General features: G+C 38.4%; 1 protein-coding gene and 2 pseudogenes across 1 annotated transcript; 2 read left to right on the plus strand and 1 right to left on the minus strand.

The window, feature by feature from the left end:
* The first annotated feature begins 50 nt into the window (after positions 1-50).
* On the plus strand, positions 51-8,552 carry LOC121788817 (annotated as a pseudogene).
* A 281-nt stretch (positions 8,553-8,833) lies between these two features.
* LOC121788814 (probable protein phosphatase 2C 6) lies at positions 8,834-10,727 on the minus strand. The gene is made up of 4 exons (XM_042187423.1): positions 9,870-10,727; positions 9,471-9,779; positions 9,286-9,391; positions 8,834-9,196 (listed from the first exon to the last, which is right to left on the minus strand). The coding sequence occupies exons 1-4, from the start codon at positions 10,380-10,382 to the stop codon at positions 8,862-8,864; spliced, it is 1,263 nt and encodes a 420-aa protein (XP_042043357.1). The 5' UTR covers positions 10,383-10,727; the 3' UTR covers positions 8,834-8,861.
* Positions 10,728-11,804: 1,077 nt separating this feature from the next.
* Positions 11,805-13,646, plus strand: LOC121788818 (annotated as a pseudogene).
* Positions 13,647-13,651: the final 5 nt, after the last annotated feature.

Below are 13,651 nucleotides of genomic sequence, written 5' to 3' on the forward strand. Positions count from 1 at the left end.
TAAAAAGGGGCGACATCTAATCATCAATACACACCACACAATCTGCAACTAAATACTACACTCAAAATCTTCAAACAAACACGACGGAGATGGAGGCCTGAAATTAGTCAAGGAATCATCCCAATTCATCAAAATTTGTCATCTTTACTCTCGGTAGGTTTAACACTAAATGAATTCTTTTCAAGCATGTCATATAGCGGGCTTTTTCTTTTTTTGTTCTAGAATAGAACTTAGATTCCGTGTTTGTTCTAGACTTTTTTTTTGTTCCGAATTTGGGAGAGACGCATGACCCTCATGCGTCACCTTTTAATGAGACGCATGACGATTATGCGTCTTTTATAGAGACGCATGAGGGACATGCGTCTCTCAATTTTTTCGAATTTTAATTGAAAGACGCATGAGGGTCATGCGTCTTAGGGTAAAACGCATGACACTCATGCGTCTCTTCATAAAACATCAAATGGCTTTGTAGTTCAGTGGTAAGAATACCATATTGAGTCTGTGGAGACTTGGGTTCGAATCCCAGCAGCCACACCACAATTTTTAGGTTATCCTTACTCCAATATTTATTGAAATTTATTAATAATTAATTAATGCATATAACTATTACTAGTACTTTTAGTTTTTGTGGGCAATCCAAATGAGGAAACAAGACTATTGCATGTGGAAAAACAAGACGATCCAAGATCAATGCGCATCATAGCTATTTGATATTTATAGTACTCAGTATCCAGATTAAAAAACTATCTACAAAATCTGCTATTACTAAGTGAAAATTAATTAATGACTTGGGAATGAGTAAAACCATAAAATGCTAAAACTTAACCTAGTGTGGCTGCTGGGATTCGAACCCAAGTCTCCACAGCCACAATATGGTATTCTTACCACTGAACTACAAAGCCATTTGATATTTTATGGAGAGACGCATGAGTGTCATGCGTTTTACCCTAAGACGCATGACCCTCATGCGTCTTTCAATTAAAATTCGAAAAAATTAAGAGACGCATGTCCCTCATGCGTCTCTATAAAAGACGCATAATTGTCATGCGTCTCATTAAAAGGTGACGCATGAGAGTCATGCGTCTCTCCCAAATCCGGAACAAAAAAAAAGTCTAGAACAAACACGGAATCTAAGTTCTATTCTAGAACAAAAAAAGAAAAAAACCCGTCATATAGCATGAAAAATTATATAGAACATAGATCAAAGGAGCCTACTCATATTATCATCAAAAGTTAATTTTAGTTTCTTCAAGCTCAAAACACTCTTTTTTTAAAATAATCTTCATGAAATCAAGAAAATAGTGAGAGGCTGCGCTTTTATTAAAGCAAACGCTTGAAAGAAACATGGAGATATGATCTATATCCTAGGTGGATACCATTCGCTTTTACTTTTGTCTGATATGACGAATTACAAAAAAGAATGTAGACTGATAGGTTTAATTTTTTAGCAAGAGAACTTGGTAAGTTCGAGCCTTTTAAGAAAACCCATGAGTATTATTGTGATGATGACTTAGACAATATTTTCAATGTTTAATTATATCTTTTGGCAATGTATTCACTTAGTAGTCTTAGTACCCTCGTACTCAATCCTGCATGTATTTCTAAATGTGTAGGTTGAGATGCAATGGAGTGGAGGGTGCTTATCCAATTGGGCTTACTCTTGTGTTTATGCAAAACTCTCGCAGGTTCATGTGTTCATACATGAAACCCCGCTTAGTTATTTCCACTATATTTTTGAAGCAAGTTAAATTATGCATTGAATTTCCATAAAGACTCTGTAGTTTGACATGTAGTGTTGTATGAACTCATGACCGATATGGTCGAACCATTCTATTCAAGAATTCTCTATTGGATGCCCTTAAACATATGATTGAAGTTGTGTTGTATGAACTCGTGACTCGAGTCTCTATGACCGAGCCATTCTTTTCAAGTATTATCTTTTGGATGCCCTTAAACATATAATCGATCCATGTATCTTTCCTCGTTTCTATTCCCTCTTCTTAATTCTCAACCCCAATCCTTAGCAAAGTGCGTATCAGATACACTCAACCTCTTAAAATGTCTTATAATGGGATGGTTATCCACTCATTTATAGATGAATCGGAATAATTACTTTATCGATGTGGAACAATAAAAGGTTTGAATAAGCCCTTGCAATTTGTGAGCTGGAAACTGATCTGGAAACTGATCATTGATTTGAGTCCACCATAATATATAATGTTAGGAATGAGTGAATGGGTCAATCTCCCGAACCTATATGAACACACTACCCTCGCCCTCAACGTGCCCTATCAAACAGTTTTGACTATGCTCAGCTCATCCAAAACTTGGATGCTAAAATTGAAACAGTGCAGCGTTTGAGAATTTTAGCAAAATTGTAGTAATGAAAGATCATCTTTATTGGTTCCGTCACAAGCAACTACTACTTATTCTTTCACAGACAAAACTGCAACAAAGTCTTCATCTTTGTTGAACTCAACAATGGCGGAGCAAAATCAGAAATATCCTCAGTTTAGAGGGCAGCCGCGTCTCCCCAAATTCGCTATCCCCAAGCGCTACGATCTCAAACTCAACCCCGATCTCGCTGCCTGCAAATTCACCGGCGCCGTCCAAATCTCCGTTGACGTTGTTTCAGACACTAAGTTCCTCGTCCTCAATGCCGCCGAGCTCTCCGTCAGCTCTAATTCTGTCAAATTCGCGTCTGCGAATAAGGTAAATTGGAGAAAATTCGTTCTGTTTTTTGTTTTTGTTTTTGGTGTTTACTATTTCAGTTTTTATTGTGAATAAATTTATCGCCAAATCAAACTCAATTCGCATTGATGAAAAGGATGATATTGATTGCAGAGCGTTTTTCAGCTCGTGCATTATGGATTGTTGATAAATTTTAAATTGGAAAGGTTAATGTTATTTCTGTTGCTTGGGAATTTCAGGTTCTGGAGGCTGTGGAAGTAGAGTTATTCGCAGAAGATGAGATCGTGGTTATGGAGTTCAAGGAGAGTTTGCCGATTGGTGTCGGGGTTCTGACTATGGAGTTTGAGGGTACTCTAAATGATAACATGAACGGATTTTACCGAAGGTTACACACCTTTTACATATATATGTATTATATGATTTGTCCTGTTTTTGCCATTTTTCTTTGAATTAGGATGTTGAATCGTTGTTCTATAATGATATTCATAGTTTATAGATTCGGCGTGATTGTGCAGAAAAATCTTATAGTGTGCTTATGAATTACATATTTGGGCTGATTTTGTGTGTCTTTCTGGACGTATATGCTTTTGGCATAAAGTACTATACATTTTGTTTTGGACCAGATTTTTGCAGCAATCTAGATGATTTTTGGTTTGATCCATTTGGTGATAGATTACTCGAGCTCTGTTTCATTGAGGACGCAGGCAATGTTATCAAATAGCGGATATGGCAGTGCCATGGCGCTATGGCTTGGCGTTCAGTGGTGGAAACGCCATAGCACCATGTCGCTGCCATAGCACCACCATATCCGACTTTTGACAACATTGCATGTGTACTGTATTTAGGAATGGGGCATTATGCAAAAAACATGGAGGTTAGAGATGTATTTTATACTTTATTAATTGTTTAAAGTGTTTTAAATGTTATATTTTAATTATTTTCTAATTTCTGAATTATATATAAATATATAAGTATTATTTTATTTATTTATTTATTGATCGCCATATCTGCCATACTAATACGCCATATCCCTGTGGCGGTTTTTAGGCGAACCGCCATAAGCTGCCATACGAGATTGATAACATTGGACACAGGATAATTTGAATTCATATATAGGGTTCATTTGTGTGTAGATGTCATTCAGTACATGATATCTTTATTTCAAAGAGGGGGAAATAATAGTTTCTTCTTGTGTATTCTGCTCTGCATTATACTTTTGGATGCGTGATGTCTTGTGAATTATTGTCCTATACATTGAAGTGTAGATAACAATATGATGCCTTTCTGCAGCACCTATGAGCACAATGGTGAGAAGAAGAACATGGCTGTAACGCAGTTCGAGCCAGTTGATGCTAGACGGTGTTTTCCCTGTTGGGATGAGCCTGCTTGCAAGGTACTTCAGTAGTGTCTCATTCGTTACCCTGCCTGTTCGTGGTTCAAAAATTTCTAATTGTGTCTTATGTGCTGCCAATTTGGTTTGTTCTTATGGCTTGTGGAAGTTGGAATTAATACATTTAATCTCTGCAAAATGTTTGGAAATTCGTCTGTATCAGCGGTGTGCATCGAGTTGTCAATCCTAAGGGTCTTCAATTTTGTTTCAAGCTAATATATGTATTCGATCACACCCATAGGCTGCATTAACATCAAATTCTTATTGCCCGGTTTAGTTCAAGTGGTATGCTGTCCCATTGCTATCTTCTGGGCGTACATATGTGTAGAATGTGATGTGGATGTTAAACTAGTTTCATTTCTCTTTATGACCCGCGCACATGCTATTCAGGCTACTTTCAAGACTACTTTAGATGTTCCATCAGACTTGGTAGCTCTTTCCAACATGCCAATCACTGAAGAAAAACAAAATGGGAATCTTAAGACCATCTACTTTCAAGAATCGCCAATCATGTCTACTTACTTGGTGGCGGTTGTAGTTGGCATGTTTGACTATGTTGAAGATAATACACCCGAAGGTATGTTTGCACCATCCTTCTACCTCAGTTAGATTTTAAAATTAGCTTTGTCCTCTTGATGATGTATTACTATGTTAACAGGAATCAACGTGAGAGTGTATTGCCAGGTTGGCAAGTCAAGTCAAGGGAAATTTGCTCTCGATGTTGCTGTCAAAACCCTTGGCCTTTACAAAGAGTATGTAGTGTGCTTTACATGTGCTGTTACTACTAGGTTTCTTGCAAATATATCTATGGGTCTCACAGTGATATGAATTTGTGGACTTAGTTTTTTTAATCTATAACCCAGGTACTTTGATGTACCATATTCGCTTCCTAAATTGGACATGATTGCAATCCCTGATTTTGCTCCCGGGGCGATGGAGAATTATGGTCTCGTTACATACCGTGAAACTGATTTGCTTTATGATGAAAATCACTCTGCAGCTGAAAACAAACAGATGGTAAAATTAATTGCCTGATGATAAGTGATATTTCCCACTTTTGTCGTATCATCATGCCTCCATAACCATATATTTGATTATACCATAACCCTACTAAATCCAACATTTGATGATACCATAACCGTACTAAATCATAAGCTTGTATGAAAAACTACTAGTAAACATGCATATTGTGTGAATGTGTGAATTTGGCACTTAAATAATCCTAAACAAATGTCCTTAGTGCACTAATGCTGCTTGTTTCATATTTAGGTTGTAACTGCTATAACGCATGAACTAGCGCACCAGTGGTTTGGCAATTTGGTGACCATGGAATGGTGGACTCATTTATGGCTGAATGAGGGATTTGCGACATGGGTATTATTTTCCTTTCATGTTTAAATCCTTATTTTTATGGAGAAAGATAATGCAAAGTTCTTGAAGTTTTAATCCCTGGAATTCAGATAAGCTATCTAGCTGCTGATAGTTTGTTCCCAGATTGGAAAGTTTGGACTCAGTTTCTCGTTAAATGTTCCGAGGGCCTTCAGCTAGATGGGCTTGCTGAATCTCACCCAATTGAGGTTATTGAAAAATATTGACTCTTTCCTTTTCTATATTTAAATGCTTGTTATTAAATAGTACTTATAAAGATCCAGGGGGCAATGGTTCTTATTATGAAAAATAAGATTTAGTTAGAATTATTTGTTTAAAAACGTTGATGCATTTATTGAACCTCCAGTTTGATTGAAATCTCATTTCAGGTGGACATAAATCATGCTAGTGAAGTTGGTGAAATTTTTGATGCAATCAGCTATCAGAAGGGTGCATCTGTCATTCGAATGTTGCAGAGCTATCTTGGTCCCGAAAGTTTTCAGGTTGATGATTTGGTCATTTATTGCTGGGAATGTCACTATTTGCTCTTTAAAATTCCATCTGATCAATAATAGTATATATCTTATCTCGTTATTCTTTTGGATATCTTCTAGAGGGGACTTGCTTCCTACATTAAAAAATACGCTTACTCAAATGCAAAGACAGAAGATCTATGGTCAGTTCTTCTGGAAGAATCTGGTGAGCCTGTAAACAAGCTGATGAACTCATGGACAAAACAGATGGGTTATCCTGTCGTCTCAGTGAAGCTCAATGACCAGAGCTTGGAGTTCGAACAGGTTATTTGAAACCCATTTTTTTCCATGATTGATTCTTTTTAGCTTTTGGAAATTCTGATAGCTGATTTTTTGGACAGTCACGGTTTTTGTTTACTTGTTCTCATGGCAATGGCCAATGGGTCGTCCCAATAACTTTGTGCTCGGGCTCTTATGATGCTCGTAAAAGTTTCTTGCTGGAAACCAAAAGTAAAACTCTTGACGTTAAGGATTTATTGGGGTGTCTCAGTTCCATCCGGCCACCACTGGATCAAAGTTAACGTGGAGCAGACTGGTTTTTACCGAGTGAAATATGATGAAGGCCTATCTGCTGGACTGAGGAAAGCAATAGAGAGAAAGTACCTGTCAACATGTGACAGAAGTGGTAATTTCATCTACTCCTCTTTTCCTTCATTTCTTTTGCCTTTTGTTTAGTGGGTCGGGAAAATATTAGAAATTCGCTTTATATCTTGACCAGGGATACTGGATGACTATTATTCACTGTCCATGTCATGCGAGCACTCACTGACCTCTTTACTTGCTTTGATGAGTTCTTACCGAGAAGAACTTGAGTATACAGTCCTATCTAACTTGCTCAGTGTAATGTTCTCATTTTTCCAAAATTTGGTATTTTGGCTGATTTTTCTCAACCCATGGATTACTTTTCAGTATTTCCGTTACATAGATTTTCTTTGTTCTGCAGGTAGCTTCCACGGTAGCCAAAATTGTAGCTGATGCCTCACCTGAATTGGTTGGTGATGTCAAATTGTTCTTTATCAATCTTTTCCAGAACTCTGCAGAGTATGTTATTCGTGATTTCTCTGTCCTGCTTTCTACACAACGTTTGATGGGTTGGTTGTAGGGTACGTGGGTTCATGAAAACTCGTATATCATGTTTGCTCGAACTACTCCTTTGGGATTCAAACGTCCTTGTGTTGAGATGCAATGGTTGATGTTGTTTCTTTCTTCTAATCTCATGACTCTGTAGATGTTTGTTAACCTCCATTTTTCTTGCTTTACCTGCCCTTGATGCTGTCTCTTTTTTTATCAAACTATAAACAATTTAGCTCGTAGAAATTTTACAAATAATAAATTTGGATGCTATTTCGTTTCTTTGACAGGAAACTTGGTTGGGATCCTAAACCAGGGGAGAGCCACCTTGACAGCATGTTGAGAGGAGAGCTTCTTAAAGCTTTGGCTATATTCGGACATGAGGCTACTTTAGACGAAGCAAACAAGCGCTTCCGCATATTTCTGGAAGATAGAAACACAGCTGTTCTTCCTCCTGATTTGAGAAGTGTACTAACGGAAAACTTCAAAACTCTATCCACTTTCCTCTTTTCCGCGCTGACAGCACCTTCTCGTTCCTGTTTCCAGGCAGTATACATTGCTGTAATGCTAGGCGTGAACAAATCAAACAAATCCGGCTATGATTCTCTTCTCAGAATTTACAGGGAAACCGACCTCAGCCAGGAGAAAACACGAATTCTAGGTACAATTTCATCACTTTACACCGTGTTAATCTGCAGGCGCTAATGGTGTCCTAATATTTCCTGAAGGCTCGCTGGGTTCTTGCCGGGATCCTGAAATCGTTCAAGAATTCCTCGACTTCTTGTTATCTTCAGAGGGTACTAGTATTTAAGGTTGTAAAATGAAGATTCTTAGCTGCAACTCGCTCTCTTGCAATAGCGGTCATTCTTTCTCTAATGCAGGTGAGAAGCAAGACGTCGTGGTTGGGGTCTCTGTCTGCAGAGAATCTCGTGAGACAGCATGGAATTGGTTGAAAGTAAGCCATTTACTCACTTGCCTCGTTTCTGGGTGGCTGGCCTCCATTGATGCTGGGCTCGTCTCATTTACAGGCAAACTGGGATAATCTCACCAAGACCTACGGCTCCGGATTCCTGATAGCTCACATCATTAGTAACATTGTGTCACCAGTATGTGCCCATCTCCTGTGCTCTCATCTAATCTTAAGCATTCGGGTTCTTACGTGTCATGTTTCTTCCAGTTCTCGTCTTATGAGAAGGCGGCAGAAGTGGAGGAGTTCTTCAGCAGGCCGGATGATGCCGAACATAGCGAGGACGGTGAAGCAGGGCATCGAACGCATCCCACATCAACGCAGCCTGGGTTAAATGCATTCAAAACGACAAGGATCTCCCACACGCTGTGAAGGAGCTCGCATACAGTAAATACTAAATACTGATTCACGCTGTATTGCAACTCTCATGTGTGTGTATTGTGTGTATGCGTGAGCCCATGTTATGTGTGTATGTAGTGCGTGTTGTGTGTATGCAGTATGTGAAGCTATCTAATTTATAACTATTTGGAAATTGAATTATCTAATTTAGATATAGATTCAAATTGTGGAATTGAATGAATTTGAAATTGAATTTAGAATTACAATTTTCAAATCAAGTATTTTTATGATACTAAACACTTGAATGTGGAATTAAAATTCCAATTTTACACTCGAATGGAGTCTTATCATATATGAAAGAAATTCTGCATTATGATCAAATTCTCTGTTCAATTTTATGACTTGACTTGACACTAACACTATACACACCATAACTAAAACATATGGCAAATCACAAAATTTTCCGTCCCGTGATTTAATTATAAAAGAAATAATCTTTATTTTAGGTCTTGTTCTTGATCTTTCTTTGAGCCTTTAGGTCCACTACAACAACGGAGATGTTGTCCTTGCTGCCCTTTTGCAGCGCCCGGTTCGAGAGGTACTCCGCAGCCGCCTGAGCTGCAGGGTCGACCCCCTCGCCGCGCTCTAACGGGAGAGTGGAGCCATTGTGCTTGTGCCACAATAGTATCCTTTTACGAGCTAGATCGCAGGCCTCGTCATTTGTCATGACATCCCAAAGGCCGTCACTCGCCAAAACGAGGCAATCATCGTCCCTCATTCGTGGAACAAACATCACCTCCGGATCGGGGATGATCCAGGGCTTCAGATATCGGTCTCCTGCATGAAAGCAATAAACAGAGGTTTCAGCAGATAAGACTGGAAATTACGGAATGATGGTAGGAATGAAAAGGGAACAAGCGGCGTACCAATAGACCTCGACATTGCAAGGACACCAAAGACACGATGGCCGTTCCATTGTATGACTTTCCCTCCCGATGCCTCGATCCGTGCATACTCATCTTCCCGATTAGGCTGCACGATATGACAAAAAGGCGTTTAGAGAGCGTTAAGTGGGACATATTCCCCTAAAGATGTCTAGTCAGGTGGTTACCTTATGATCGACGGAGAGGGCTATAGCTTCTTTTCCACGGTAGAGCACGCCTCTCGAATCACCACAGTTGGCCACTATTATATGTGAAGAACATACTAGGGCAACAACAGCCGTGGACCCCACAGTCTCAGGGGCAAGCGGCTCGAGGCTGGCCTTCCCTCCGATCTCGCCATCGACCTTGAGAAAAGTCCTAGTGAAAGCCCTCCTCCACTTCTCTTCACAGCTAGCATTATCATCAAGGTTGTTCATCATCAAATCCAACTCTTCATTCAAAGCAAGATGCAGATGATCACAACAGTAGTTAGCTACCTGATACACAACAAGATTTCGACATAATCATATCTCGAGAGCGATACGATCATATAACAACGGTGATCAAAACACGAAAATGATACACACCTGAGAGCCGCCATGACCGTCGTACACTCCAAAGAAGTGGCCAGTCAGATGACTCAAGCACGTCATCCCTCCATCAACTCCTTGATCACCGGTTAGCATCCGGATCGGGATTTTCAGCAAACGAGGCAACGTTGTGACTGCATCTTCCATCTCTGGCCGCCTACCACACACGGAGCTGAGACCCCAGAGAGGCACGCAATCCACTTCAAAGAAACTCCGGCTTCCCCTCCCAGCCAACCGGACATCAGTCGTGGATGCTTTAGAGACGGGAACATCATCGCCCAGATTTCTCGAAACAAGTGTTCTTGAAGCAAGTTCCTTCTCAACCTCTGAAAAGTTGGCCTCAAAGCTCAAGAAATCATCACCACACAGGCTACTAGTATCACTCACTACCGATAACGAGCCGCAGCTGTCGGCCAACGCATCCCCCTCCAACGACGAGGAACCATCTTCCTCGCTGTCACGCACCACAACATCACGAGCCAGCCAGACGGTCTCATCCTCAGATGTCATAGCTAAAAATGAACATCAATCACCATCATTCAAAAAGGACTCACCATATATAGAAAGGTGAAACTAAACTCATTTCAACTCCCAACTTCCTCTAATCTCTCAAATTTTCACTTAATTAATCTATTATCTAACTCCACCAATTGCAATACATGAAAAAGCAAGAGAAGGCAAATCCATAAAAACAAAAGAAACAACAAGAAAACAAATAAAGATTGGGAATTTAAGATAAGCCCTTGTTAATTCATGAGATGAATTAAAGCAAGGAAACAACAAAATGGTAGATGAAAGAGAAAAACAAGAAGAAAAGGCAGAGAAAAGTTTGAGGAAGCACAGGAAAACCATGGATCTGCGGAAATCTATGTCAACCCTTTATTCAAATCTTGAGTTTACTTTATTTAGTCAAACTCTCCCTTTCAACCAATAATTGTGGTAATAGAAATAACTAAAATAATAATAGCAAAAAAAAATGAAAATTGAAAATGAAAGGTAACTACACCTACCTCTATTGTTTCCCTCCTTTCACCATCTTGAACATCTGTTGACAAATCAAGAATCCAGCCTAAAATTATGGTTTCTCCAAATTTTGAAAAATATCATTGCAAAAATTCCATCTTTTTTTATAGTTTTAATAAAACACGTTACAAATTTAGATGTTATTAGAAGAACTCGAAAATAGAAACATGAATTGTGGATAAAATACGATTTCTTTAAAATATATTCACGTGTGAAATGTAATGTGTATTTTTCTTCTAACAAACTTTTCATAGCTATAAGCGGTTGCAAATCGACGAGGTGTCTATTTCGTTGTCGTAGTATCTATATAACTATATTATGTTGTATAATAGAATAGAAATTGTGGAATGTAAATACAAAAATGAAAGAAAACGTTGATAGTTTAAGAAGTACAAGTACATTAATTGCAGCTTTCTCATCGACAAGAGGTCTTCTTCTATATAGAAGAGAATATAGTTTGAATGTAATCTTCTATACTAGGAAGATAAACATACTATTTCATAGGTGTTTGTTTGTAGTGCATTTAAGAAAACTGAAAGCTCCACATCTTGTAATTTGTCGATCTTCGATTTCATAGGTGTTTTGTTCAATTTTAGTTGGATTTAGTTTAGTGCGAAGAACTGTCTGTGTATGCCAGCGATGTGAGTTGTCGGACAATTTAATGTAATTTGAAATAATCATGACATGAGAGAGAGAGAGAGCAAACAAGTGAAGAATTACAAGAAAACGATCAAAGTTTAACATTACTTCTGTATAGATTTTTGAAATTATTTATATAGATTTTAAAATGAAAAGAGAAAAAAGGGAAAATAATAAATTGAATCGAAATCCAAAGCCCAGTTTCTAATGGCCCAACTTAAATGGGCCTATAAACGAAGCTTTCCTCGATCTTCATTAGTTTCTGTAATCACTCACAACTTTCGATACCTGCTAAACCCTAACTCTACACCGGATCTCTCTCTCCACATTTTCTCTACTTCATTTCCTCCCCGTAGATCGACAGCTAATGGCGAGCACAGTGGAGCCGACAGCTCTGAAGAGAGAGGAAGAGGAGGAGAATGATTCGAAGCCATTGGCGGAAGATGAGGATACCGGAGCTCAAATAGCTCCGATCATTAAACTCCAGGAAGTTGCCGTTACAACAGGCGAAGAAAATGAAGATGTTCTCCTCGATTTGTGAGTAATTTAACTCTAGAGTTGAGTTCAAATTCAAGTTTTTAGTATAACTGTGATTCGAGTTGGTGCAGTAATTTGTTTGTGTTATTAACTGGTTAGGTATAGGATGTGAGTAATCTTATTGAGAATTTAGTTTGATGTAGAATGCCGTTTGTACGATTAGCTGAACAATTGTTTGTGTTTGATATGGAGGTGTAATATTGTGCATTTGACTGAAATTGGTTTGCGATCATAGTAGTGTGAATGTAGAGTCAGGATCAAGTGAATTTCTTTAATGGAGAAGTAATAAGTGCATTGATTCATTTCTTTAAGGTGTTTTGCTTCGCAATTTGATGCTTTTTGATCGAGGATATTTGGATGAATCTGTGCAGTTGATGCAATACAGCTGCAATTGTAGCTAAATTATTGTAACTGAAGATCTGTTTCTTCTGCATAAAAGAATTGATATGGTAGAATATGTTTGTGGAAATACTGCTTGTGATATGCAGGTAGCAGTATTTGATATTAAATTGTTTGTTTGTTGGTAGGAAAGCGAAATTGTATAGATTTGACAAGGAAGGTAACCAATGGAAAGAGAGGGGAGTTGGGATGGTGAAGCTTCTCAAGCACAAGGAGACTAGCAAATTAGGCTTGTTATGAGGCAGAACAAGACTCTCAAGATCTGCGCCAACCATCTTGGTAAACAAATTGTCACGAATATGTGTTTGTTGTCTATGTTATTATGTTTCTATCTTAAGTTTTATTGATAAGAAAAAGGATGTAAGGTAGTATTACTGGTGTGCAATTGCTACATGATATCTTTTTGGTTTTTAAGACTTGTGAAGGTGTGTTAGCCTGACATTTTCCATTTCAATTGTAGTGCTTCCCACAATGTCCGTACAAGAGCATCATGGCAACGACAAGTCCTGTGTGTGGCATGCTGCTGATTTTTCAGATGGAGAGCTAAAGGAGGAGACATTTTGTGTTCGTTTTGCCTCAGTCGAGAGTGAGTTTTTCTACCTTTTATTGCCAGCATGGTTGTTTTCCCTATTCTCATACCAGTATTCAAATTACAAGATTGATCTTTGTATGGTGTTACTACTAACCACTTACACCAATAGGTGAATGTGTCGTAATTTGGAATCTGTTTGATTTAGGATTATTAATACTAATGTTTAGGGGTGACTGCATATCTTGTCTATTGGTTTAAATTGCTTAAGCTTTTCACAATTCATATAAAGCTATAACTACTTCATCCTCATTAATATGGTTATAAGTCGAACTACGGTTAAATGTTAGTATATACTCGTGACTTAAAATGTTTTAAGTTTTTGTGAGACGTCAACCAGTTTTATTTGTGTTTTATACTAGAATGAATGAGCTCTTTATAATTTTCTTCTTCCTCAGTGCGATGTCATTTGGAGCTTCTTCTTGTATGCTTATGGGTTTTTCTCCTTTTCAGATTGCAAATCTTTCAAAGACAAGATTGAAGAAATCACCGAATCTCTGTCAAAGGAGAGTGGAGATAGTGCAGAAGCTGATGCCGCAGCCAATCTCATTGAAAAGTTGAGTGTTGAAGAAAAGGCAAAGAAGAGAAAGTA

Source organism: Salvia splendens, unplaced genomic scaffold (genome assembly GCF_004379255.2).
Source record: "Salvia splendens isolate huo1 unplaced genomic scaffold, SspV2 ctg1155, whole genome shotgun sequence".
Taxonomy (NCBI): Eukaryota; Viridiplantae; Streptophyta; class Magnoliopsida; order Lamiales; family Lamiaceae; genus Salvia; species Salvia splendens.